This window comes from Portunus trituberculatus, chromosome 40 (assembly GCF_017591435.1).
Source record: "Portunus trituberculatus isolate SZX2019 chromosome 40, ASM1759143v1, whole genome shotgun sequence".
Taxonomy (NCBI): Eukaryota; Metazoa; Arthropoda; class Malacostraca; order Decapoda; family Portunidae; genus Portunus; species Portunus trituberculatus.
In genome coordinates, this window is record NC_059294.1 from 24186972 (window position 1) to 24211971 (window position 25000).

The 25000-nt window shown below is 44.8% G+C and overlaps 1 protein-coding gene across 15 annotated transcripts in view; it reads left to right on the forward strand.

Moving 5' to 3' along the window:
- The first annotated feature begins 4713 nt into the window (after positions 1-4713).
- Positions 4714-25000, forward strand: part of LOC123516063 (kinesin-like protein KIF13B) — a 266385-nt gene continuing 246098 nt past the window's right edge. For all 15 annotated transcript variants that reach the window (XR_006678075.1, XM_045275087.1, XM_045275088.1 and 12 more), the window contains exon 1: positions 4714-4895. Coding sequence is in view for 14 of the 15 variants with exons in the window: in XM_045275087.1 (XP_045131022.1) it covers positions 4847-4895 (49 nt within the window). In the remaining variant the exon portion in view is untranslated. The remainder of the gene's footprint in view (positions 4896-25000) is intronic.

Here is a 25000-nt window from a genome sequence, read left to right on the forward strand (position 1 = left end):
GATGTGTAGCCAGTTAATACAAGATAGATATCCTTATCGGTTTCATCTGTCTCCTCCTCATCCTCCGTGTCTCCTCAACACACACACACACACACACACACACACACACACACACACACAGAGCCAAATGATATTGCTTCTAGTAATCAACAGGGTTTCCTTCACAAATTATTTACTGAAGCACCCTATCGGTCGCTTAACATTGAACGAATGCACAGAAATGGATCAGATTTTTGTCCATGCTGGCCTGCGACCCCGTCCGAATCTTTTGCTGGTGTGCTGGTGTTTTGGATTTTACAAATGTTCTACTTTGTGTATTTTTTTTATGTGATTTATATGTTTTATTGTGGTTGATGTAAAGTATATCATATCTTATGGGAATATATTTTTTAGGATTTTTGTTTGAAATAGCTTAATTTGCTTTAGGCGTTTCATGTCTTTGTATAAATGGACTTTTTATGTGTTTCAAGTTTTATTCTGTTTTAAGCCATTTACAAGTTCTTATAGAAAACCTTTTCATGGACCTTATCTTCCAAGTCCTCCTGTAACTGTGATATTTACTTGTGGTCAATAAATGTCTATCTATCTGTGGAGAGAAATCTTGGAGGGAGGGAACGTAACTCCATCCTCACTATTGTGGCAACTTGAGGCGTGCTGCTGCTGCCTGCGAACTACAGCCACTGCTACTACTACTACTACTACTACTACTTTTGTTTATAGTAATGATAATAGTAATAATATTTCTAATATCACGAGGACCACTACAACGAACCGAAGACTGCTGTGGCCTTGTCTGGAGCAGGTGTACTTGTGTATATTTTTTTTTTTTTCTGTGTGTGTGTTCCCTACTTTCATACTGGCATGCGTACAAGCACATACATAGGCATTCACTCAGGCAAAACAACTTTACTATTTATACATATGGGTACAAAACATGATTTATAGTGGGCCTTTCGGCAACTAATGGGGCCCGCAGATGGCAGCTGCGTTGCCCCGCGCTACGGCAAGGCTGATGCGTTGCCGCAGCCAACCTGTCTCTCGAGGCTCCCCGCTGCGTTGGGTGATTCTTCTACCAATATCATCCAGTAAGTCACTGAAGTCTGGCCCGAGCACACCGCTAGTCTCCACAGCAAGCGGTGAGAAATCATACCTCCGGGCCAGGTCCTCGTAGCGATGGCGCTTGCGATGTTCGGCGGCGCGAGCCGCTGCCCCAGCAGCCAAGGCACAGTCATTAATGTGGGTGCTGCAGAAGGTGTTTACGCAGGTGGCATCCCACATCAACATCTTGCCTCGTCTGAAGGAAAGACTGTAATGCCGTCTGGGCGGCGTCCGTCCCCACGATCCAGGCCTCGGGGTTCAAGGGTGGCCACTATCCCAGCGGCAGCCAGGGCGCGGTACACCACGTCGTTGAGAGCAGCATGGCGTGGCAGGCGTCCGGGATTCCGCTGGCAGGACAAACTGTGGTGGCCTAGGGCGTCTGTTAAGGCTCCACAGCGGCAGCGGTGAGGCTGTTGAACCCGCAGGCCCAGCCTCAATGCAACATTTATTCGTACAGCATCATCGGGGAGGAGGAGGCCGAGACTCTCTACGGGGATAGCAGAGAGCCAGGCTCCGCTGTGCGGTGCTGTGGCAGCGAGGAGCCGAGCGCGGTCGACCTGGTTGGCATGGCTGAGGAGGTCATCAAGGCGGTGTTGCGAGGCTGCACCGTCAAGGGTCCTTTGCCGAAGCCCCAGCTCTGCGTTCAGGTCTGGGCACTGGGTGTTACGAAAATCGCTACAGCAGAGTCCAAGCGATCCAGTCTGTCGCCGTTGGGGCGGCGGTTGATGGTACAGACCAGGTCCCTGGAGGCCTCTAATGAAGCGATGTAAGCTGGCAGTGCTACATCTATCAACCGTCTCACACCCAAGCCCCCGTAACGGAGTGGCAAGGAGGCTTGTGTCCAAGAAGAATCGCTGTCAAGCTGGACGTTGCAGCACTGAGATATTGCATGCCGCATCAACTCGTCGATCTCTCTTAATGATTCGCTGGCTGCATGGACAGGTGCTGAGCGTAGTAGGTATGTGGCCCTCGGTACCGCTGCGTACCTCGACAAGAAAAAGAGGGCAGCGTGGCTGCCAATGTTGGATGTTCTGTCAATAAGGAGTCTTGTTGTGTTCTTGATTTTTCAAAGGGCCTCGTCGCTGCTATGGGCGTGGATAGGGGAGCCCAGTATAGACAGACGTGTGAGTGATGTGCGGAGGGCAGTGGGAAGGGGATCGTCCGTGTGAGGGCCAGGATTCTCGGCGTTGTTGGCGAGGGTCTCAGCGACGTTGCTGGGGCCGGGATTGGCGGCTTTGTCGGCGACGCTATCCACCATGGGTACTGCGTGGCCTGTGTGTATTTGTGTGTGTGTGTGTGTGTGTGTGTGTGTGTGTGTGTGTGTGTGTGTGTGTGTGTGTTATTGGGTATATACCTACCAAATGCTCCGTGAACTAGTAATACAGCTTGAAAAATCTATGATGTCTGGGAGTTTAGAGAGAGAGAGAGAGAGAGAGAGAGAGAGAGAGAGAGAGAGAGAGAGACCGCCATCAGCATTGTCATTAATTTCTAAAACGTTCATAGAAAAATAGCTGGAAATGAGTTTTGGGTTCACTGATCTACAATTTACTTTTATTTTAGTATTTTCATATATTTATAGACCTCCCCCATCTCTCTCTCTCTCTCTCTCTCTCTCTCTTTCTACACACCCTCTCCCTCACCTTTCTCTTCCTTCACACCACTTTCCCTTCTTTTCCCCTCCTCCTCGTTCCTCGTCTCGCCCTTCCTCTCATCTCGCTCTCCCTCTCTCCCTCTCCCCTTCCTTTCCCCTTCCTCTTCCCCTTCCTTTCCTGATTCACTTGCACTTTTTACACAACTAAATGCGAGTTTTTGACAGAGAGAGAGAGAGAGAGAGAGAGAGAGAGAGAGAGAGAGAGAATGGTGATTACTGCCGTAGGTGGATGTAAAAAGTAGTAGTAGTAATAATAGTAGTAGCAGTAATAGTAATAGACTAGTAGTCGTAGTAGTAGTAGTAGTAGTAGTGGTGGTGGTAACAGTAGTAGTGGTAACTAATAACATTAGTAGTAGTAGTAGTAGTAGTGGTGGTAACAGTAGTAGCATTAGTAGTAGTAGTAGCAGCAGTAGTAGCAGTAGTAGCAGTGATAACAGTAGTAGCATTATTATTATTATTATTATTATTATTAGTAGTAGTAGTAGTAGTAGTAGTAGCATTAGCATTAGCAGTAGTAGTAGTAGTAGTGGTAACAGTAGTTGCATTAGTAGTAGTAGTAGTGGTGGTGGTGGTAACAGTAATAGCATTATTATTATTATTATTAGTAGTAGCAGTAGTAGCAATAGTAGCAGCAGTAACAGTACATTATTATTATTAGCAGCAGCAGCAGCAGCAGCAGCAGCAGCAGCAGCAGCAGCAACAGCAGCAGCAGCAGCAGCAGCAGCAGTGGCAGCAACAGCAACAACAGCAGCAGCAGCAGCAGCAGCACAGCAGCAGCAGCAGCAGCAGCAGCAGCAGCAGCAGCAGCAGCAGCAGCAGCAGCAGCAGCAGCAGCAGCAGCAGCAGCAGCAGCAGCAGCAGCAGCAGCAGCAGCAGCAGCAGCAGCAGCAGCAGCAGCAGCAGCAGCAGCAGCAGCAGCAGCAGCAGCAGCAGCAGCAGCAGCAGCAGCAGCAGCAGCAGCAGCAGCAGCAGCAGCAGCAGCAGCAGCAGCAGCAGCAGCAGCAGCAGCAGCAGCAGCAGCAGCAGCAGCAGGTAGCAGCAGCAGCAGTAGCAGCAGCAGCAAGCAGCAGCAGCAGCAGCAGCAGTGGCAGCAGCAGCAGCAGCAGCAAGCAGCAGCAGCAGCAACAGCAGCAGTAGTAGCAGCAGTAGCAGCAGCAGCAGCAGCAGCAGCAGCAGTAGCAGTAACAGTAGCAGCAGTAGTAGTAACAACAGTAGTAGTAGTAGTAACAGTAGTAGCAGTAGTAGCAGTAGTAGTAGTAGTAGTAGTAGTAGTAGTAGTAGTAGTAGCTAACAGGCGTCTGGTGTCATAACTAATAACTACGTAGATTAAGAATGAGTATAGGAAACATAATACGTCTTATCATTAGGCCTCGTACAAAATCTCTCTCTCTCTCTCTCTCTCTCTCATCACCACACACCCCTGTATTTTTTTCGTTCTTTTAGATTCATTACATAAGTGAGGAATGCACACCAATGGCATAGATAACCACGTGAAACAAAGCTGGTGGGAATGGTATGTTTGAACTTCTCTTTAGTGTTTTTTCCTCTTTTCAGCTGATTCAAGATGCTATGTCTTTCAATCAATGCATAGTGAAAGATTATTAGAATGTTTATCGTAATTCTTCCCCTGTATGAGTGTTTTCAGAATTTTGAATGTAAAGAAATCAGAAATGGAAGTTTGGAAATTTAGAGTGGTTACCCTTGAAATATTTCTTACTCATAGAGAATGTACATGACGAAAAAATCTTGTAATATGCCTTTTTATTGCTTTATGGCTAATTTCATTACTCAAAATGAATACGAAGCTTATGAAATATATCCTTTGATTAATAGCTGTGAAGAAAAAATTGCTGAGAATGTCCTAAATGATAAAAATAAAAGATTTAAAGATATTGCTATAGCGACATTTCAGGCAACAACATGGCCGCGAGCTACTTGTTCTCGGTTGCCCGGATGTACCGACTCAGTGTGCTTCTAGCGTGTGGAGAGGAAGGGTGCGGTCGTCGTTTTGTGTGACAAGCCTATTAAAGCTCTGTTAGAATGGAGTGAATCTGAGAAAATTATCGGTTTACCAGGTACTTTTAGAAGCCCTTCATCATGGATAAGATACGCGTGGCCGTGAGGGTGCGGCCCTTCAACAGGCGAGGTGAGTGAAGGCATGCCTCCTGCAACCACCACCACCACCACCATCTCAAGTTTGTTGTGAGACGAGTTTTGAAATGTGTCCACGTGCTGAATCTGAGCCCAACACTCATTACTTTACTTACACCTCTTAATTCATGCGTGTGTTTTGTTGAGTGGGTGCGTGTGGTGGAGGTGCGGGGTGCGTGTGTGGTGGTGTGTGGTGGAGGTCGCGCGCTGGGTGAAGAGAAGACTCAAGAACTGATATCGAGCGACTAGACCTGAGAAACTGATCGATAAAGGTGGTGTGTGCATACTTAGCTGTGTGTGTGTGTGTGTGTGTGTGTGTGTGTGTGTAGTGTATTGCTTCATAGTGGCGGGGGATAGGGGGTGAGGGATGATGGTCAGGACTCAGGTAGGGATAGGGGGTGGTTGATGAGGATGGGGTGGCAGGTATGAAAGATTTGTGTGGAGGTGGGGGTGAGTGATGGTGGGGTTGGGTGGGGGGTGAGAAGACTCGTGCGCAGATAGGTAATGTTGGTAGGTGGTGGTGCTGGTGTGTTAGAGGGGTAGGGCTGACAATACCACCACCATCACCACCGCCATCGTGTTTAGAGTCTGTAAGGGAGAGAAAGAGTGCGTGTCAGGCTGACTACGTAACAAGTCAGCTGATTGAGTCCCTCCCTCACCCCTCCCTCTGCCTCCCTTTAGCCCACCACCCTACCCCCACCCTTTACCGTACCTTCCCACCTCCCACTCCCTCCCCCTCACGGCAGGCGGGCAGGGGAGACAAGGTTAAACAGAGGTTTCATCATCCTTTCCTCGGTATGGTGATAGTGGAGACTGCAAGGGAAGGCTGCTGGCTCCTTGAAAACTCCTCAAACTCATAATTTTCACCCTTACAAGCGAAAATGTACTGGATATTCTCTCTTCTCCTGTGTGTATGTTTGTGTGGATGACGTAACAGTTCCATCGTTAACGTGGAGCAGGTGGTAACACTGGGCCGGGCTGGGTGGGTAGGGCGGGCTCCAGGCAGTAGTGGTCCTCGCGCCGGTTAGATGCCTATTCCCATCTTGGTGACTTTTGCAGCTTCTTTCGCTCGTGCCTCACTGCCTCCCGCTAGCTGGCTCCCTGGCAGGCGGGTTGGCTGACGCTCGCTCACCGCTGGTATTTGGTTTCGACCTGTGTCCTTATCGATCTTGCGGTGGCGTCCGTCTTCTCTGGCTCATGGAGAAAGAAAGGAGGAAAAAAAAAGAAAACAGTAAAGTGTGGCTTATATAAATACAGTAATGTGAACTTTGATTATGATGATGATGATGATTATTATTATTATTAATCTTTTTACCATTATAGTCTTTACCACAAATACTGCTATTGTGATTATTTCCTATAAGTAAAATTTACTGAACTCAAAAACAAACGAGACTATTTTCTACCAAGCGGGCAAACTATGCATAGGTGATAATGCTGTTATAGTCAGTCAGACGCACAGGGCAGCCAACATGTCGGCGGGCGCAGGCGTACCGTTAATACATTGATGAAGCGTTATTCACAGCGCCGCGGCCTGCCTTCCCCGTGGACCATATTCTGAAACATTTCTGCAACGCACCCAAACAGCTTTCAAAAGGCTGTACTTGAAGTTACACGGGATTGATTTTTTTTTCCAACGTTCCAGTGACATATGAACAAAACCTTTACATTATTAACGGGAGAAAACACTTGACAACCCAGCTGATCATCTCTGTGGCCTTTGAAAGCAGTCATGGTGAGGGAGACAAAGCTTTCCTGAGCACATGAATCGCGGAGGCTGTGTTTGCGCGAGGATTTGACAGGAATGCATGGGAACACCCGCATAAGCCAGACGGGAGGGGCGTGCAATGCTGGTGATAAGTATAATAACGGGGAGTGCTGCGTTCATTGGCCATTCCTCCCCCACCTGCGCCGCCATTCCCCCCCCCACACTGTTTAATGTAATGGCGCTAGGTATAATGCTAATACATGCTCGATACTGTTATAATGAACATCGCCAAAGGGTATTTCGCACCTGTACATGGATATAGTAATTAAGGGTCTATTAAGGAGCAGTTACCTGGAGAGAGAGTGGTGTGTTGGGTGGAATTAGTAAGCAATTTTTCTTTATATTTAGACATTCAATTACGTGTTTAATCGAATTCCTGTTTGCTTTGGACTCTCATAATTAGTGTAGCCAAGGTGTTTTGTTTATTTGTTGATTTTTTCAACATATACGCTTGGCATTTCAATTACTATTTCAATCAAACTCGTGTCGGCAATTTCACTCGTTCGATAAAGGTGTTTTATTTAGACATTTATAATTAGCATAGGTGTTTATTTATCTTTTTTCAATACACACACGTGGCATTTCATTTACCATTGTCATCGAAGTTCTCTTGCCTTCCGCTCATTCGATAAAGGTGTGTAGAATTTCATGGTTTGCCATAAGCGTTTTTTTTTTTTTTTCCAGTATATAATTACATACACGTGACATTTCACTTAACATTCTCATCGAAGTTGTTTTGAATTCCACTTGTATAAAGGCTTGTAAGTTGTGGAACAACAGTGATGCGTACGAGTGAGGTGGATGTAGCCGCTGCCAAGGTGACGCCACAGCCTGCACCGCCACACACACACAAGCCTGCACTGCTACAGGAATACACGCAGTCCTGGTATTGGCCCGTAGGAATGGAGATGTGCGTTTGATCTCCCTTCGTGCAGAGAGAGAGAGAGAGAGAGAGAGAGAGAGAGAGAGAGAGAGAGAGAGAGAGAGAGACCTGCCTGAAGCTTCCATCCCGGTCACCCAACTTATGCTAGGGAAACACACACACACTGTTACGTTACGAAGTGAACCACAGCGCCCACGTAAGGAAACGTTAATCACCTCGCAACAACCCAGGTCCCAAGAGGAAGCACTTGAAACAAGGTGCGAGTTTGTATAATGTAATATGAACACTAATCTGCTAGAGGCAGCAGGATAGACCGACACCAGCAAAACAATCAAATGGAGCAACACAATAACAGGCATAATAACAGCACAGAACAGACCACACAAAATCCTCCGACCACTGGTGGAAACACACATGAAATAACATCAAAATAAATATGCCTAGCGTGAACAATAGCGAGTAGAAGTAGGGTGAGAACTTGCAAATACTTATCAGCTCTCAGCCCTCGGACGAATTGACCTCCCATCACCAAGCCCAGCGAATGACTGTCTCGGCGTCAGCGTGGCTCTGCTACGTCAGCTTCGAGGGGTCACTTTCGAGGCAGTTTCGAACAGGTTCAAAACAGTTAATGAAGTGGCGAAGCATACAACTTGAATGAATGAACGAACGAACGCGAAAATGGACAGACACAATATAATGACCCTATATTTTGGTAGTTAACTACCAAGTACGTAACACACACACACACACACACACACACTTGTTCTAACCCATCATAATGTAGAACAGTGAGTGTGTGAAGTTATCGTCCATGAATATTAATGAATGAGTTCTCTGCTTTTCTTCCCCTCCCGCACCGTGTCATTGTTCCGAGGCAAACACAAAGGAACTAGGATGAAGAACAAGCATCGGCAGACCTGTTGGCGAGTACGAGGCTTTGTGTGTGTGTGTGTGTACGCATGTGTGTGTCAGAACCATATGTGTGTGTGTCAAATCATCATCGTTGTGAATCATGCACGACTTCAATAATCTGGGCTTGAGGTTCTTACACACACACACACACACACACACACACACACACACACGCGCGCGCGCGCGGGAGGCTCAGGAGGTAGAAACATTACCACAGTACGCCGTCATCTCTCGTTGGGCGGCGGTGCTGGAGGGCTTGTTTCGGGTTGCCGGTCGCCAGGTGTCACGAAATCCAACGTACTCGGCGTTTACAGATGTGGTGAACCAGGGGCGCCGTACAAGAACAACCATGGGCGGTGATGAGGACCTGGGAGTGAGGAAGAGGGAGAAAGAGCACTGGCCTGACGCAGCGAGGTACCGGCAGAGAGAGAGAGAGAGAGAGAGAGAGAGAGAGAGAGAGAGAGAGAGAGAGAGAGAGAGAGAGAGAGGGGCCGGGGGTCGAGTCCCAGAGGTGTTTTGTTGACCTAATGAATGTAATGTCAAGCTTCCTCGCCTCTACTGATTTGTTTCCTCCTTAACACACTCTCATCTGTCTCTCTTCTCTTAACTGTGTCGCAAATAATTGAGTAATACATCACACACTTTCGTTTCCTCTTATTTTTCTTTCTCCCGCAACGTTGAGTCATCTGAGCCGCTAGGAATCCATCAGTTATCAGGTGTTGTGGGGAAACTACCAGCTGATTAGTAAGTGACTGAACACTGAGATCAAGCATAGAACACAGCCATATTCTGAAACACTTCTGTCTTCACCACGACGAGTTTCAGAAAGCTCTTGATATAATTACACAGTTTTTTAAGGCGTTTTTAGATTTCTAGTGACAGAGAAGCAAGATTTCTACATTATTAAGTGGAGAAACACGCTTGAGTACTGTATCCGGTCAATGGTTTCTATGGTCGTGGTGGAAGACAGAAAAGCATGTCTGAATACGGCCACAGTACAAAAAAAATACACGAGGTCAGTGTAGTTGGAGCCAGCGATAACACGAACGTTATTCCCGTTATAGATAAAAGTCTGTTCCGTGAAAGGCTCCTAATCTTATCGTGGCCTTTATGTGTGTGTTCTGAAGTGACGCTGGCTCGCTACCGCCGCTTCAGGGGTGTGGAATACAGGGAGGGTATTGTGTGAGGCGGTGCACCAGCTGCGCTCACCACCGCACCGCCGCACCACCGCACCGCCACACCACAGACCACAGAGTTGGCACTGCCGGATGAACAGGTTTAGTAGGCGAGGCAGCTTGGTAGCGTGCGTTGTCCTCAGGCTGTTTTTTTTTTTTTTTTTTTTTTTTTTTCTTTTGTTCTTCCTTTCTTCCTCATTTGTTCGTCCAGGCTAGTCATTCTTCCTTGTTTTCCTTTCTTTTCCTTCCTTTCCTCCTTCCTTTTCCATGTTTGTTTCCTTCCCTCCTTCCTTCCTTCCTTCCTTCCTTCCTTCCTCCCTCCCTCTAATCGTATATCTTCTTGTCCTCATTGTTGTGTTTGTCTTCATCGTCATATAGTCCTCCTCCTCCTCCTCCTCCTCCTCCTCCTCCTCCTCCTCCTCCTCTTCCTTGCGCCCTCAGGAACACGCAGCCTCGACTCGTAATTTAATTTGGCCCATTCTTTTCGGCCACTTGTCTGAGTTAGTGCTGTGTCGAGTGCTGCTGATTCTCACATCGCTGCCTGCCTTCCCCTTCCCTTCGTACCCTCAACTAAGACACCTCCCAGCCCCTCACCAGTCCCCACCAGTCCCCCTTAGCACAGCCACTACCCCTGGGAAAGCGGCTGGGCGAGGCAGGGGTAAGACGTACGGGTCATTGTGGGGCTGATGGTGTAGAAATAAAGAAAAATCAGCCAGAAATATGTAATGCTGTCAGTCCTAATGTCACTCTTGCCCTTGATATCGACGCGGGGGTCAAACTGTTATTTTTATTTCTTTTTCTTTAGTTTTCTTTTCGTTTCTCTCTCTCTCTCTCTCTCTCTCTCTCTCTCTCTCTCTCTCTCTCTCTCTCTCTCTCGCCAGGTTATGATATGTTATGACAGTTTTTTTTTTTCGCTGTCAACTGCACTTAGATTTCTACCTACATACATACATACAAACAGACAGACACAGACAGGTAGGCAGACATACATATATACTACTTTCCCGTAGTATATCGTAACTTTTCTTTAGTAGACTCCCTTGGTGTGTTTGATGAGATTTGTGTGCGATTAGACCATTTTATTGACATTAAGAAGGGTCAGTGGAGGTCAGAAGATCAATAGCCTGAGTCTTCACTATCTCAATCCCCCTCACGAGTTTCTGAACCTGTATAAAATCACCAAATAGTAAGCAGAATGAATATGGAAACGCGTCATGGTACTGAAGGGGTTAAAGGAAAAGTTTTACATATATATGGGAAAGTTGTACATATAAATGGTGTTATTGACTAGAGAACAGAAAGAAATGAAAGGTTTGATGTTGTAGTGTTCTGGTTGGTGGTGGTGTGAGTTACTGGTGGTGAACGCTGGGTGATGAGTGTTCCTTTTGTTCATCTTGATTTTTGTTCTTGTTCTTGTGTCTCTTGAATGATCTTTTTTTTTCTCTATTTGGTGTCTCATTATTCATTGTTCTATTTCGATTTTTGTTCCTTTAGTCTATCTCCTTCTCTTGTTCTTTTTCTTTCATGCTTTGTTCTTCATGTTCTTGTTCTTATTGCTTATACTACTGCTGTCACTACTACTACTACTACTACTACTACTACTGCTACTGCTACTACTACTACTACTATCACTATTCGGACAGGTGAGACGGTGGTGGTGGTGGAGGAAGGGACAGGTATAATTTTAGCAGGTATTTTAGCGTCGCTTTTGGGGACAGTGGCCAGTTTTATAAGGCCATGAAGAGGAGAGTAAGAAAAAAGTAACCCAACCAGTTCTCTCTCTCTCTCTCTCTCTCTCTCTCTCTCTCTCTCTCTCTCTCTCTCTCTCTCTATTATCATTATCATTACTTAACTACTTTTGATTTATATTCATGTGTTTAATTCCTCCTCCTCCTCCTCCTCCTCCTCCTCCTCCTCCTCCTCCTCCTCCTCCTCCTCCTCCTCCTCCTAGCATCGCTTACTTTCACGAGAAACACCGTAATGTTGTCCTCACCTCAGTCACACCTCACCTCACACACACACACACACACACACACACACACACACACACACACACACACACACACACACACACACACACACACACACACACACACACTTAAGAAGGTCATCAGTCTCACCAAAGAATAGATTTGTACCTTTTGTATCTTCTTTGTATCCTCCTCCTCCTCCTCCTCCTCCTCCTCCTCCTCCTCCTCCTCCTCCTCCTCCTCCTCCTCCTCCTCCTCCTCCTCTCCCACACACTATTATCTCTGACCTTGTGCCATTCTTATGATGAGGAGCTTCGATGCATTACAACCTTCAGTACTGTGGGGAGGTGGCGGGCAATGGGTGGCTTTGGGGGAGTAGTGGGACGAGAGAGCGTGTTGAGTGAAGGCAGATGAGTTACTGTGTAGTGAAATGGGGTACGTAGGAAGGTTGTAGGTTGTGTTGCTTTGGGAAATGGGAAAGTGGGGTGTGCTTTGATGGTTGCTGGATAGATGTTTTTGTTGCTGTGTTGTGAAATGAGGTAAGAAGGAAGGAGGTGTTGAGATATAAAGGGAAGTTATAGAATGTGTTGCTTTGGGAGATGGGAAAGTTGGGGTGTGCTTTGACGGGTGCTTTGAAGGTGTTTTTTTTTTTTTTTTTATTTATTTATTTTTTTTACTGTGTTGTGAAATGAGGTGAGAAGGAAGGTGTAGACATTTAAAGGGAAGTTATAGGATGTGTTTGTGGGGAGATGGGAAGATGTAGTGTGGTTTAATAGATGCTGAGAAGTGTTCTGTTGTTTTGTTGTGCTTGATGTAAGATAAACTCTGACATGTAGGGAATCTAAATGCAGCAAAGAAAAGGAAAACTGTGATTTGTTTACTTGAGTGAAATGGGAAAGGGTTGTGTGTATCAGTTCACCAAGCTTTAGCTAAACAAATGGTGGCAGCGGTAGGATGTTCAAGAGAGCGAGGGCGAAGTAAGGTGTGAGGTTTCATGGCAGATAACGGGAAAAAGAGCGATAGTATTAAAAAGAATCCACGTGTAAATACAACAATGCGATAAGCTAATACACGCTCTTGCAAGTCTGGAATGTGTATATGATATGATGTAACTGTACCATGGAAAATAAATGCGAAAAAATGCTCTGGGGGTCTCCGATATGCTGGTGAAGGAGGTGACGTAATGCTGGTGACGAGGTGAGGTGTGACTGTAGGAGTGTGTGTGTGTGTGTGTGTGTAGAGACGAGGGAGGAGGTTAAGAGCTCAAGGCTGGTTAATGTGAGACTTGTTTCCTGTCTCCTGCAGAGAGAGAGAGAGAGAGAGAGAGAGAGAGAGAGAGAGAGAGAGAGAGAGAGAGACAGAATATCTTTACCAGTCTTTCCTAATACATGTCCTTATCTATGTACGTGACCTAATATATTTTTCCTTTTTCTTTTCTTTCTTCCTTCTTTTCTTCAAAGCATCTGTGGTGATTATCGAAACCACAGCGGGAGTCTTTGGAACCTGGAGGAGGAGGAGCAGGAGGAGGAGGAGGAGGAGGAGGAGGAGGAGGAGGAGGAGGAGGAGGTGGTGGTGGGGGTGGTCATCCTACAGGTTATAATAAGAATTTTAGGAGAACACTTCAGTCCATCATTGCTTTGCCTCCTGAAGGGTGAATATCGGCTCTCTTCTCTCTCTCTCTCTCTGCCCTATATTCTCTTCCCCCATCTCTTTCTATTTGCATTTTCAACCCTTTCTCTTCTTTTCTTTCCTATCTCCTCCATCTATCCTTTCCTTCCTCTTCTGATATCTCTTCTTTCTCTCCAGCGTTCTCCTTTTCCTTATCTCTCTCCTAACTTTCATTTCTTTCTCTGCTTTCTGTCTCCGCTATTCTCTTTTCATTCCTTGCTTTGTCTTCCTCTCTCTTTCCTCTGTGCGTGCGTACGTTCGTCGTCTCTCTTCAGCAGGGGTCGTGAAATTCGCTGAGGTTAGCAATGGTGGCCTGAATGACGCTGTATTTACATTGACCAATATTAGCGCACGTGGGAATACTGTCAGAGAAACGCTGCAACCCTTCACGTTCTCTCTCTCTCTCTCTCTCTCTCTCTCTCTCTCTCTCTCTCTCTCTCTCTCTCTCTCTTCTTCGTTGTGATCTTGTTTTGTAGGTTTTATTTTTACTTTTTTTGTGTGTGTGTTCTCGTTTTCGTTTTGTTTCAGTTTCTTTTCATTTTCTTTTTTTCTTCTTTTTTTGTTTCGTGATATTTGCGTGTTTTGTTGTTTTGTTATTGTTGTTGTGGTTTTGTTTTTTCCCTTTTCCTTTGTTTCCTCTGTTTTCTCTTGCTTTTCCTCCTCCTCTTCTTACCTCTGTTTCCTCCTCCTCCTCCTCCCTCCTCCTCCTCCTCCTCCTCCTCCTCCTCCTCCTCCTCCTCCTCCTCTTTCCCTTTTACTTCCTCGTTGTCTCTCCCTTTCTTTTTCCCCCCCTCTCTCTTTCCACCCCTTTCCATTTATTTGTCATCTCCTTTCTATCTCTTTCTCTCCTTTTTCTTTCTTTCTATTTTCCTGTTTTCTCTTTCCCCACTTTCTCTTTCCTTTTCGCTTCCTCGCTATCTCTCCTAATTTTTCCTCCTCCTCCTCTCCCGGGTCATCAGAAACACCCGCTGCCTCTCCCCTCCTCCCTCCATCCTTCCCTCCCCTCCCCTCTCTCTCTCCTCTCCTCTCCTCTCCTCTCCTCTCCTCTCTACCCCCACCGACCCTCCCCCACGCTAGCCATCCTGTGGTCTAATCGTAGGTTGTTATTCTACTTGAACTTATTGGTATAGCTTTGGTTATTGTGGCAGGCTGATACTGCACACACACACACACACACACACACACACACACACACACACACACACACACACACACACACACACACACACAGGAAATAGGACGTGACATCGCTATTTTTGCCGATTGAGAGAGAGAGAGAGAGAGAGAGAGAGAGAGAGAGAGAGAGAGATATGGTATTGCAGGGTATACCACGCACACGCACGCGCACGCACTGACACGTGCGCACTTGTATCAGGAGGAGGAGGAGGAGGAGGAGGAGGAAGTGATTTAATGGATGTGATGTTAAGTCCGATATCGTGAGAATTGGTGTGTGTGTGTGTGTGTGTGTGTGTGTGTGTGTGTGTGTGTGTGTGTGTGTGATTGGCACTTAACACAAGCTCCTCCTCTTCCTGTTTCCTCTGCTAACCAAACTTCTCTCCCACGTTTCATTTTTTGTTCTTTTTTTATATTCTTCCATTCTTCTTTTTTCTTTTCCTTCCTTCCTTCCTTCCTTCCTTCCTTCCTTCCTTCCTTCCTTCTCATTTTTTTTTATCCTTCCTTTCCTTTCCTTGCAATATTCCTTTTCCAATTCCACTACAAAGCTATAAACTCACTCTCTCTCTCTCTCTCTCTCTCTCTCTCTCTCTCTCTCTCTCTCTCTCTCTCTCTCATATTATATTCCGGCCCCAGCGCACTAAATTCTACCTGGTCTATATTACCTGCCATACACTTGCCTATATTCTACACTATTACTTACTGTGCTCCTATCGAAACCTTTATTACTCTCTACTTCCTTCTCCTATGCACATTCAATTTCTCTCTCTCTCTCTCTCTCTCTCTCTCTCTCTCTCTCTCTCTCTCTCTCTCTCTCTCTCTCTCTCTTATATCTTGCAGTTTTCCTTATTTTCTTATGTTTTTGAATATAGTACAGGTTTGTGAAGTATATATGAAAGTTTGTGTATTGGTCTTTGTATAGGTTAGGTCAGGTTTAATTAGGTTGTTTAGGTTAGGTTAGGTTAGATTTAGGGGAAGTTATGTAGAAAGGCCGCCGTGGTACAGTGGAACCATGCGTGCTTTGGGGTCCGAGGGGTCTCCAAGCGCACGGGTTCGAATCCTGTCCACGGTCCGAGTGTAGGTTGGGCTTCCTCACTCAGGGCAACGGTTTCCTAGCGGGTGGGCTTTGAGATAGGAGGTACCACAAAAAGTATCCCCTTTAGCCCAGAAATTCCCGTGAAAAGCCCACATGGTATAAAAAAATAATAAAATAGGCCAGATTTGGTTTGGCTTTGGGTTAAGTCAGTATAAGATCTTCAGAATAGGTTAGGGTAGGTTAAAATAGGTCAGATTAGAGGTTTGAGCTGAGTTGAATATAAAGATGTTATGAGTATATTTATTAGACCATGTTAACCCTTTCAGCACCATGATGCGTTAGTACTTAGTGATTTTTTTTTATAGCTTCAGAAACTTATGTGGTTTTAAAATAGTAAAGACTCTTGCCTTGGATTTAATCTTCTGACGTCCGTAGACCCTTCGTAATGTCAATAAAATCGTCTAATAACACCACGAATTCATGATAGAAATGCGTTCCACTGCTGAAGGGGTTAAGATACTATATATATGCAGCCCTCCGGAATAATAGAGGCACAGAAACCTTCATATTACCCCGTGCCCAGTAATGGAAACAGTACAGTAACTCCGTCTCCCTTTCATATACCAACATCTTGCCTTTCCATCACCCCCAGACACGTAGCTCTCACTATGTACCGAGCCTTCCCATATCTCCCGTAGCCACAGCCTTTCGCTCACCCGTCAATACAAGAACACCAATCACCAGCTGTCTACACCACCCAAAAACCAAGAAAATAAAGGAGAAATATTGTATGGAAACTGAGAGAGAGAGAGAGAGAGAGAGAGAGAGAGAGAGAGAGAGAGAGAGAGAGAGAGGTGAAGGGGTCAAGGCCGCAAGGAAGAGGAGAGGAGAGAGAGAAGAGAGCGAGTGAGAGATGAAAGAGGGAGAAGGGAAGAATATCCACTTTAGGTTGGGTTGGGTTGACCACCACCATCACCACCACCACCACCACCACCAGGAGGAAGAGGAGGAAGGAAAGTTGTGGATATTTGTATGCGGATCCAACCCACAGTCATATTTTTCCTCGTGTCCACCTGATTCCATGTCCCGAGGGTGTTTGATGCGGCGGCGGCGGCGGCATCGGCGGCGGCGGCGGCGTTGGCGGTGTTGGTGGTGGTGGTGGTGGTGGTGACGTGAAGGATGTGATGATGTGAATATGATTGAGGAGAGAGAGAGAGAGAGAGAGAGAGAGAGAGAGAGAGAGAGAGAGAGAGAGAGAGAGAGAGACAGACAGACAGACAGACAGACAGACAGACAGACATTCAGACAGACAGAGACAGACAGACAGACAGACAGACAACACAAGGGGATTTAAGAAATGTCTTTGGTCGAGGGGAGGTTGACGGCCATGGCAGGGAGGAGGGGTAGGGGGAGGGTGGACATGGCAAGGAGGCAAGGGGAAAGGGGTTGGGATAAGTGTGAAAGGCGTGTCAAGGAATTTTTAGTGTTCATTATCCCTGGGGCGTGACTTTGGGAGCGTGTTTACGTAGCGGGAACATTACGTGCTGCCATGACGCCTGCCGCCTGCCGCCTGCTCCTGACCGCCTTTGTGCTGCTGTGTTGGGGAGGGGAGGAGATGCTGATGGGGCATGTGGGGGGACCATGTTTGCTGTGGGAGAGTTGATAGGAGGAGGAAAAGGAGGAGCAGGATTAAGAGGGATGGGATGATTTGGGTGTCGTGGTGTTGTGTGATTTGGTGGTGGTGTAGGTGGTGGTGTTACTGTAGTCCACTGTAGTAGCTTCTGTATTTAAGTGGCAAGTGGCAGTGTTGGTTCAGTCAGCGGGTCAGTGGTTCAGTTAGCGGTTCAGCGGTCGGGGGTTTGTGGTTCGTGTACACGCTGGCTTCATCGGCGGCTCGGCTGTACAGGAACAACTCAATTTGGCTCCCATGCTAATCATCTCCCATTGTCTATACAACGAAGCATCTCCCTCTCTTACTAAAGCCTCCTATGTTTGCTATAATCATTTTTATGTTTTTTTTATCATCATTTTGAGCTTGATTTTTTGCTCTTAGACAAATAAATCAATGCGTTGAAAATATAGTTCATTGCTACTATTCTATGTAAGGAGTTCTGGGCTATGGGGAAAAAAGGCCCATTGAAGGCAGTGCTGAAGAGGCGCCGAAGCGTTTAAGAACAACGGCGTGGGACTCTGCATTATAATTGTTCGTTCTCGTTCAGTGCCATGTGTTAGTTTCATAAATATGCAATTACTCGCCGTGTTTTCTGGCATGGCTTTACACCCAGGGCCGTGATAGCATCAGACACGCGTGGCGCAGGCTGGGAGAATGACCGAGGAACACGCTGCACTCTCCTCCATTGTATTTAGTGTTTTATTTTGTTTTTTTACACTGTCTTCTCTCAGCACGACCATTGAGATGATTTCCCGCGTTTATTCCCGTTCATAATCTGGACTTTTTTTTTTTTTTTTAGACTCGTTAGAATCTTGACAACATTTCAACTCCTACCATACATAGCACAGCCAGTCGGGACTCGAAACGCCTATACCTTTGAAAATACGACCTGTTATCTCACTCCTTTCAGATCTAATGGGAATCTGTCTGTGCTTACTTTTTTTTCTATTTTTTTGACATGTATCATTTATATCATTTATTTACCTTCATTTATCTTATCTTATTTATTTACCTTATCTATTTAGTTTGTTAGTGGATTCGTAAGAGGTTTTTAGGGGGACTGACAGCTGATAAAAGAATTAGGATCGAGGAAAGAATGTTACACGGGAGTGAGTGAGGAGGATTAATTAACTCGTGAACCAGGTCTGCACAGGTGTCGCTCTACTAACCCTCTTTGTGTGGCAACCAAGCCCTGGATCTACCTCACCTGCTCCTTTCATAACCACTGTGACAACGCTGCTATCTGTAATCCCGCTTATCGTATTGGTTAATGCGCCGAAATCGTAGTTTATGAAGAAAAGTCGTTACCTTGAGAATTGTCTGGAAACGTGCTTATCTCTTATCACCTGACGCAAATGTGGTGATTTGGTAAGTAGGTACGTCATAGATAGTTAATGATTTCTTTACTTCAATGATTATGCTTTTCCTGTGTGTGTGTGTGTGTGTGTGTGTGTGTGTGTGTGTGTGTGTGTGTGTGTGTGTGGAGGGAAGGATGTTAGGTAAGATCACTGCAAGGTACAGAAGCCAAAGTAATGTGGCGCACGCGCGCGCACACACACACACACACACACACACACACACACACACACACACACACACACACACACAGATTTCTTCACACATTCCTTACGTATCGGAACATCTTCAGTACTTCTACACACATCCAAACATCCCTAACACAAACAAGCACATCAAAACATACCTTATAATATAGAAGTCCCTACGCACATTCCTCCCACAACACACACTGTGCACACTTCCCTTTCAAAATATCCCAAATAAGCCAACCCAACCCAACCCAACCTAACCCAACCTAAAAAAAATAGATATATAAATTAAAAAAAAAAAAAAAGGAAGTGGGCGACTTACCCAAGCTGAGCTAACCTAACCTAACGTAACGTAACCTAACTTAACTGACTTGGCCTAACATACCTTAACCTACATCACTAGCTTCGTTCTCTCCATACACTCCCGGTAGCGAGGAATCATCTGCTACGCCATTCTTCCATTCCTCCCACAAAACAAAGGACGCTAGACAAGAGAGAGATGAATCAGTAACACGGTTCACTTCACAAGATGCAGAAACAAGGTATCAGTGAACCATAAAGAAAGGAAAAATAAAAGAATGGAAAGCATCATAGAGCGTGAAAAGGCCTCTAGAGGGAGATGAAAAGGAGATGAAAGACGCGTTGCTATTCAAAGGAGTGAAAAGAAAGAGTAGGTTGAAAAAAATGAAAGACGAGGAAGGAGCGATCGAAGGCATTCCGGTGTGGAGTTGAGTGGGTGTTTGTGGCTGCGTGTGTTAGGGACTTGAAAGGGTGAGTGACAAGTGAATGGGTAGCTCTGGAAGGAAAATATAACCTAAAAGGCATGATATGTGAATAACAAAACATGAAATTAACGACAATGAAAATAATGACTTTAGTACTTTTGGAGGCAGAAGAAGAAGAGTAGAGGGTGCGTGATGTGTGTTTACTGTGTTACGTTCACCGGTTAAATGGGTAAGATTGGCATCGGGGAGCCGGTGAACAATAAAAAAAAAAAAAAAAAAACACTGCAGGTTCAACTGATGAGGATATGCAAAGGAGGCACTTAAGCTATTTAATAACCCAATAACAAAACATGAAACTGACATACACATATAGATATAACACAAATACATATAACAATAAAGAACCCAACTTAACAATACTTAACAATAATACTAATCCTATATGGAGGCAATGTGGAAAAAACGGGACCAGGGAAGTGATACTAATGAGGTGTGTTCACTGGTTGAAGCCTTGACCTCGACTCACTTCCAGAAATCTTTTTTTTTTTTTTTTTTTTATTTATTTATTTATTTATTTTTTGGCCATCACCCTGTCTTGTGTATTAGGCCATTTATTTATTTATGTATTTTATTTTTTTTTTTCAATTTATTTTTTTTACTTTTACATTTCTTTTAAAATAAAGCCTTTTATTTTGTTTTAGCATATATAGTTTTTTTTTTATTGGCTTTATTTATTTATTTATTTTTATTTATATAATCAGGGAGCTAGCTCACTTAACACTTCCGCTTGAGTCGAATGGGGCCGCGTGAATCCAACTTCGGGACAGTAGCGGGGCTTCATGAGACGGTGACGTGGAGGGGAGGTGGAGAGGTGGCGAACGAGGTAGCAAGCGGAGGAGGTGAGGCTAGTGGAATATGTTACGTCGGGCCGTAACAACTACTTGAATACTATTTTTTTTCTACCTATGGATGAATACGATAATTAAAGATGAAGGCACGAAATGACTGGAGTTTAAAGACTATAAGGTTGATGACAGATAAAGACACGCCAGGATAACAGCATATACCCACAGTACAGTGTTTTCTTTTGTACCCAGGGATGATTGAATGGGTTAGATAATGAAAGACAGGTAATGACAGGTTGGTTAATTAAAAGATAACAGTCGAGAAGGAAAAGGTGGAGTAGCTGTATATATTTACCATACAGTGCTAGAGATGAATGGACGGTGGAAAGGAGAGGTGATGGCAGGTGATGACAGGTGACGCAAGTATGATTACAAACAGGTGACTCAATTAATTCACAGAGGTAGGAACTATAGAAAGAAACATGGGGGATAGTTACGTATGTATGTGTAGTAAGTACTTACCATATGTTGTCCTGATGGTAGAGACGAGTAGGTGGAATGATGAAGATGAAAACTTGTGATTGGTGACTTAATTAACACCTGAAGATGACGCTACAAAAAATAAATAAATAAATGAAAATAAAAATAGATAAATACCTGAATAATACTTTTACATATAGTATAGTATTGTAGGTAAGAAGGTAAAGGTGATGGGCAATAGGTGTCTTAATTAACGGAACATAAAGATGACACTACACAAGTAAATGCCTGAATGTTTTATATTTAATTAGCTTACAGTGGTTCTTTGTTCTTGAGGTGAATGAATGAACAAAGAAAGTAATAGTTAAGGTAGGTGGTGATAGGATCTAGATGAAGGATGACGCTGCAAAAGGTAACATTGTGAACCTTGTATTCTTACTTAACCTTGTCGTGTTTGTTTACTTTATTGAGACGCAAGAAGCAGATATGATGTTTAGCCTTACTTAATCTAACCTGATCGTATTAACCTAACCTCAATATAATTACAACCTTGGACATTTCTCATTCGTGTCTTCCTCTCTCATTTATCTTTCTCCTTTCCTATCTATCTATTATGCCTGTCATGCTTTTACTTCCCCGCACATCTAAAACATTATCCTTCTCCTTTATTCCCAGTTTCTCATTCTCTGCTCCTCTTTTTCTCTTTTCTGCTTTTCTCCTATTTTCATTCCTCTTTCCTACATATCCCAGATCTTCATTTCCTGCAGTCTGCCCTCCCTCTCTCTTTCTCTCTTACCTATCAGTTTCTCTTCTATTTCTACTCCTCTTCCATGTATCTCCCAGGACGTGATTTCCTCTCCTTTTCATCTCTAAACCTACCATCTCCCCTCCCTCTCTCTTCTCCCTCTTTTTATCCATCAGTTTCTCCCCAGCATTCATCTTCATCCAGTCATCTTCCATCCATTCACAAGCTTTCATCTCTCTCTCTCTCTCTCCTCATCTCCCAAAGCTTCATCCTCTCCTTCCCTTCTCTATCCTCTATCCCTCCCCTACCATCCACCTCCACCCTCCTCTCTTTCCCCTCGTCACCACAACTTTCCTCAGATTTACTCTCCCTGCTCCCTCTCTCTCTCTCTCCTCTCTCTAGATCCAAACTTTCCTCCTCTCTCCACCTGTCCATTTATACTCACCAACACTAGTCTCCCTCTCCACTCTCCCACTCTCCTCCTTTTAACATACAACGTCTCTTCCACTTAAGCCGCTAGGTTCTCTCATCCACCACCACCACCACCACCACCACCACCACCACCTCTTCAAGTGTTATGTCTTGTCCACTTCAGCTATCCACTTCTTGTTCCACTTAATGCTTGTCTCATTCTCTCTCTCTCTCTCTCTCTCTCTCTCTCTCTCTCTCTCTCTCTCTTTTTTATTTTTCCACTCCATTCTTTCTTTTTTTTTATTTCGTCATGGTTTGTTTTCTTTCGTTTCTGTTCTTCCTTTTGTTATTTTCTTCTTTTCTTCCTCGTCTTGTCTTCTCTCAACTCTTTCTGCCATAATCTTATCTTTTTTTCCATTCTGTTTTGCTTTATCGAGCAGTCAAATTCTCTCTCTCTCTCTCTCTCTCTCTCTCTCTCTCTCTCTCTCTCTCTCTCTCTCTCTCTCTCTCTCGATAAACACCGTGTTATCTCAGTCTAAGAGGAAAGTTTAACAGTGTTCTCCTCTTTGTATTTCCTCCATCTCCCCGCCTAACCAACTTTCTTGTTTTCCTCCCTCATCCCAAGCTTTGTTTTCCTCTTTTTCACCCCGCGGCCCCAAAAGTTTCCCTCGCCTGGCAATGTTGTGACAGTGAGGGGAAAGTTTGTATTACTTCTCAGGTTCTGGAAATGATTATGGGTATATTTTTTGTTTGTTTTCGTCTTACTTTTGTGAGTATGTCTCTCTCTCTCTCTCTCTCTCTCTCTCTCTCTCTCTCTCTCTCTCTCTCTCTCTCTCTCTCTCTGGTATGTGTTAATTACTATGGATGTTACGGTTAATTTTCGTTCGTTGGTTAATAATTGCTATCCCGCTTCGAGGCAGATGGCGTGTGTGTGTGTGTGTGTGTGTGTGTGTGTGTGTGTGTGATGGGACTTCAGCTCGCATTCTCAAACACCTCTGTGCTTCACCTCCACTGTTTCAAGAGGGTTTATCTAAATTTACACGAGTTTTTAAGGTGTTTTGACGGTTGTAGAAGCAGAGTGACGAGATTTCTACATTATTAATTGGAAAAACACTCTTGAAAACCCCGCTGCCCAACTCTGTGGCCTTGGGAAATAGTCGTGGAGAGAGAGAGAGAGAGTAGGTCGTTTCTAAATACGGACCTTTTTTTTTTTATTAAGCAGGCGTTACGCAAGGAGCCGTGAGCCACGTACAGAAGTGAGGGAAGCAGGAAGGACGGAATGAGAGGGATAAGGTAAAGGAAGATGAAGAGATGACTTACACATGAGTCTTCTTGTTTGTTTACGTCTCGCCTCACTGTATAAGGTTGCGTTAGGTAATGAAGTAGAGGAAGAGGAGATGGTGGTGGTGGTGGTGGTAGTGATGGTGATGGCGGTATTAGCAGCCATATTCAGAAACGCCACGGCAATTTTTCAGATCCCCATAGACGACTAGCCTTTTAACAAACTAGAAATATTGCTAGTCCATAAAAATACTCTAAAAAACATGAATATCTTCAATTAAACCCTTTAGAAATAGTCGTCATAAGAGGGCAGTGTTTCTGAATACGAGTCTAGGAGGTCGGGATATGTGGAAGTGGTAAAAGAATAAGAGGACTGTTAGTGGTATATTTATCTTTTTCACTATTATTTATTCATTTATTGTTCAGTGTAAGGGCGGCGGTGGACAGTGGCAACAGAAATGGAGGAAAAGGCCTTGTTGAGATTTTGAATGTAATGTTTTAAGCTTCCTCTTACTCTTGCTGTCCATATTGAATCTTTTGAAGGAGAGAGAGAGAGAGAGAGAGAGAGAGAGAGAGAGAGAGAGAGAGAGAGAGAGATGTGCAGGGTGTGTGATGTTAGTGAGTGCGAAGTGTGTGTGTGTGTGTGTGTGTGTGTGTGTGTGTGTGTGTGTGTGTGTGTGTGTGTGTGTGTGTGTGTGTGTGTTATCTTATCACTATATTCGTATCACTCTAACACACACACACACACACACACACACACACACACACACACAGAGAATTAGATAGAGAGAGAGAGAGAGAGAGAGAGAGAGAGAGAGAGAGAGAGAGAGAGACGTACATGTAGGGTGGCTGGCCGGAGAATAGATTACGAGTCAATATAGTTCTGTGCAAACTTTGTCGGAAAACAAAATAATGTATTGGAAACGACATTATGTATTGTTTTGTGTTGTCTATGGCGAGATTGAGTGGGCGAGCAGGTGGGCATATACGTACTGGAGGCAGGATGTGAGCTGGGTTAGGTTAGGTTAAGTCAGATTAGGTTGGTAAATAGAATGAGAAGTTACGTTAAGTTAGGTTAGATCAGGTCGGTAAGGAGGACAACAAGTTACTGGGAATGTATTAGTTTAGGTTGGTAAATAGGACGGGAACTTATGGGGGAATGGGTTAGATTAGGTTAGTTTAAGTTGAATTAGGTCTGTAAGGAGGACGAGAAGTTACTGGGAATGGGTTGTTTAAGTTAGGTAGGTTAAATTATATTAAGTCAGGGATTATATTAAGCAGGGTTTGTATTTCCTTTACTTAGGTTGAATCAAGACGAATAGTGAAGTGGGATTCGCAGTTGGCTTAGTAAGAAGTGGTTATTAATTGACTACTTAAGGAGATCTGTAAGTAGGATGTCTCAATATAGCTGGATTGATTGTTGTACGTGGACTGTGACATTACTAGGTGGTGATTTAATTAGTAAGGTGTTGCTTGCTACGATGGTGGTGGCAGTGTGGTGGTGGTGGTGGTGGTGGTGGTGGTGGCAGTGGTAGTGATGGTGGTACTGGTGGTTGTGGTGTTGGTGGTGATTGTGGTATGTTGGCTTTGTTTTCAAGCCTCAGGAACGATATCTTATCAGGCCATTACACACACACACACACACACACACACACACACACACACACACACACACACACACACACACACATCACTTAAACTAGGTTCATGACGATATCCTTTTCTCCGTACTGTCCTCCTCCTCCTCCTCCTCCTCCTCCTCCTCCTCCTCCTCCTCCCCCCCCCTTATCCCGAAGCGAGCACTCCTTA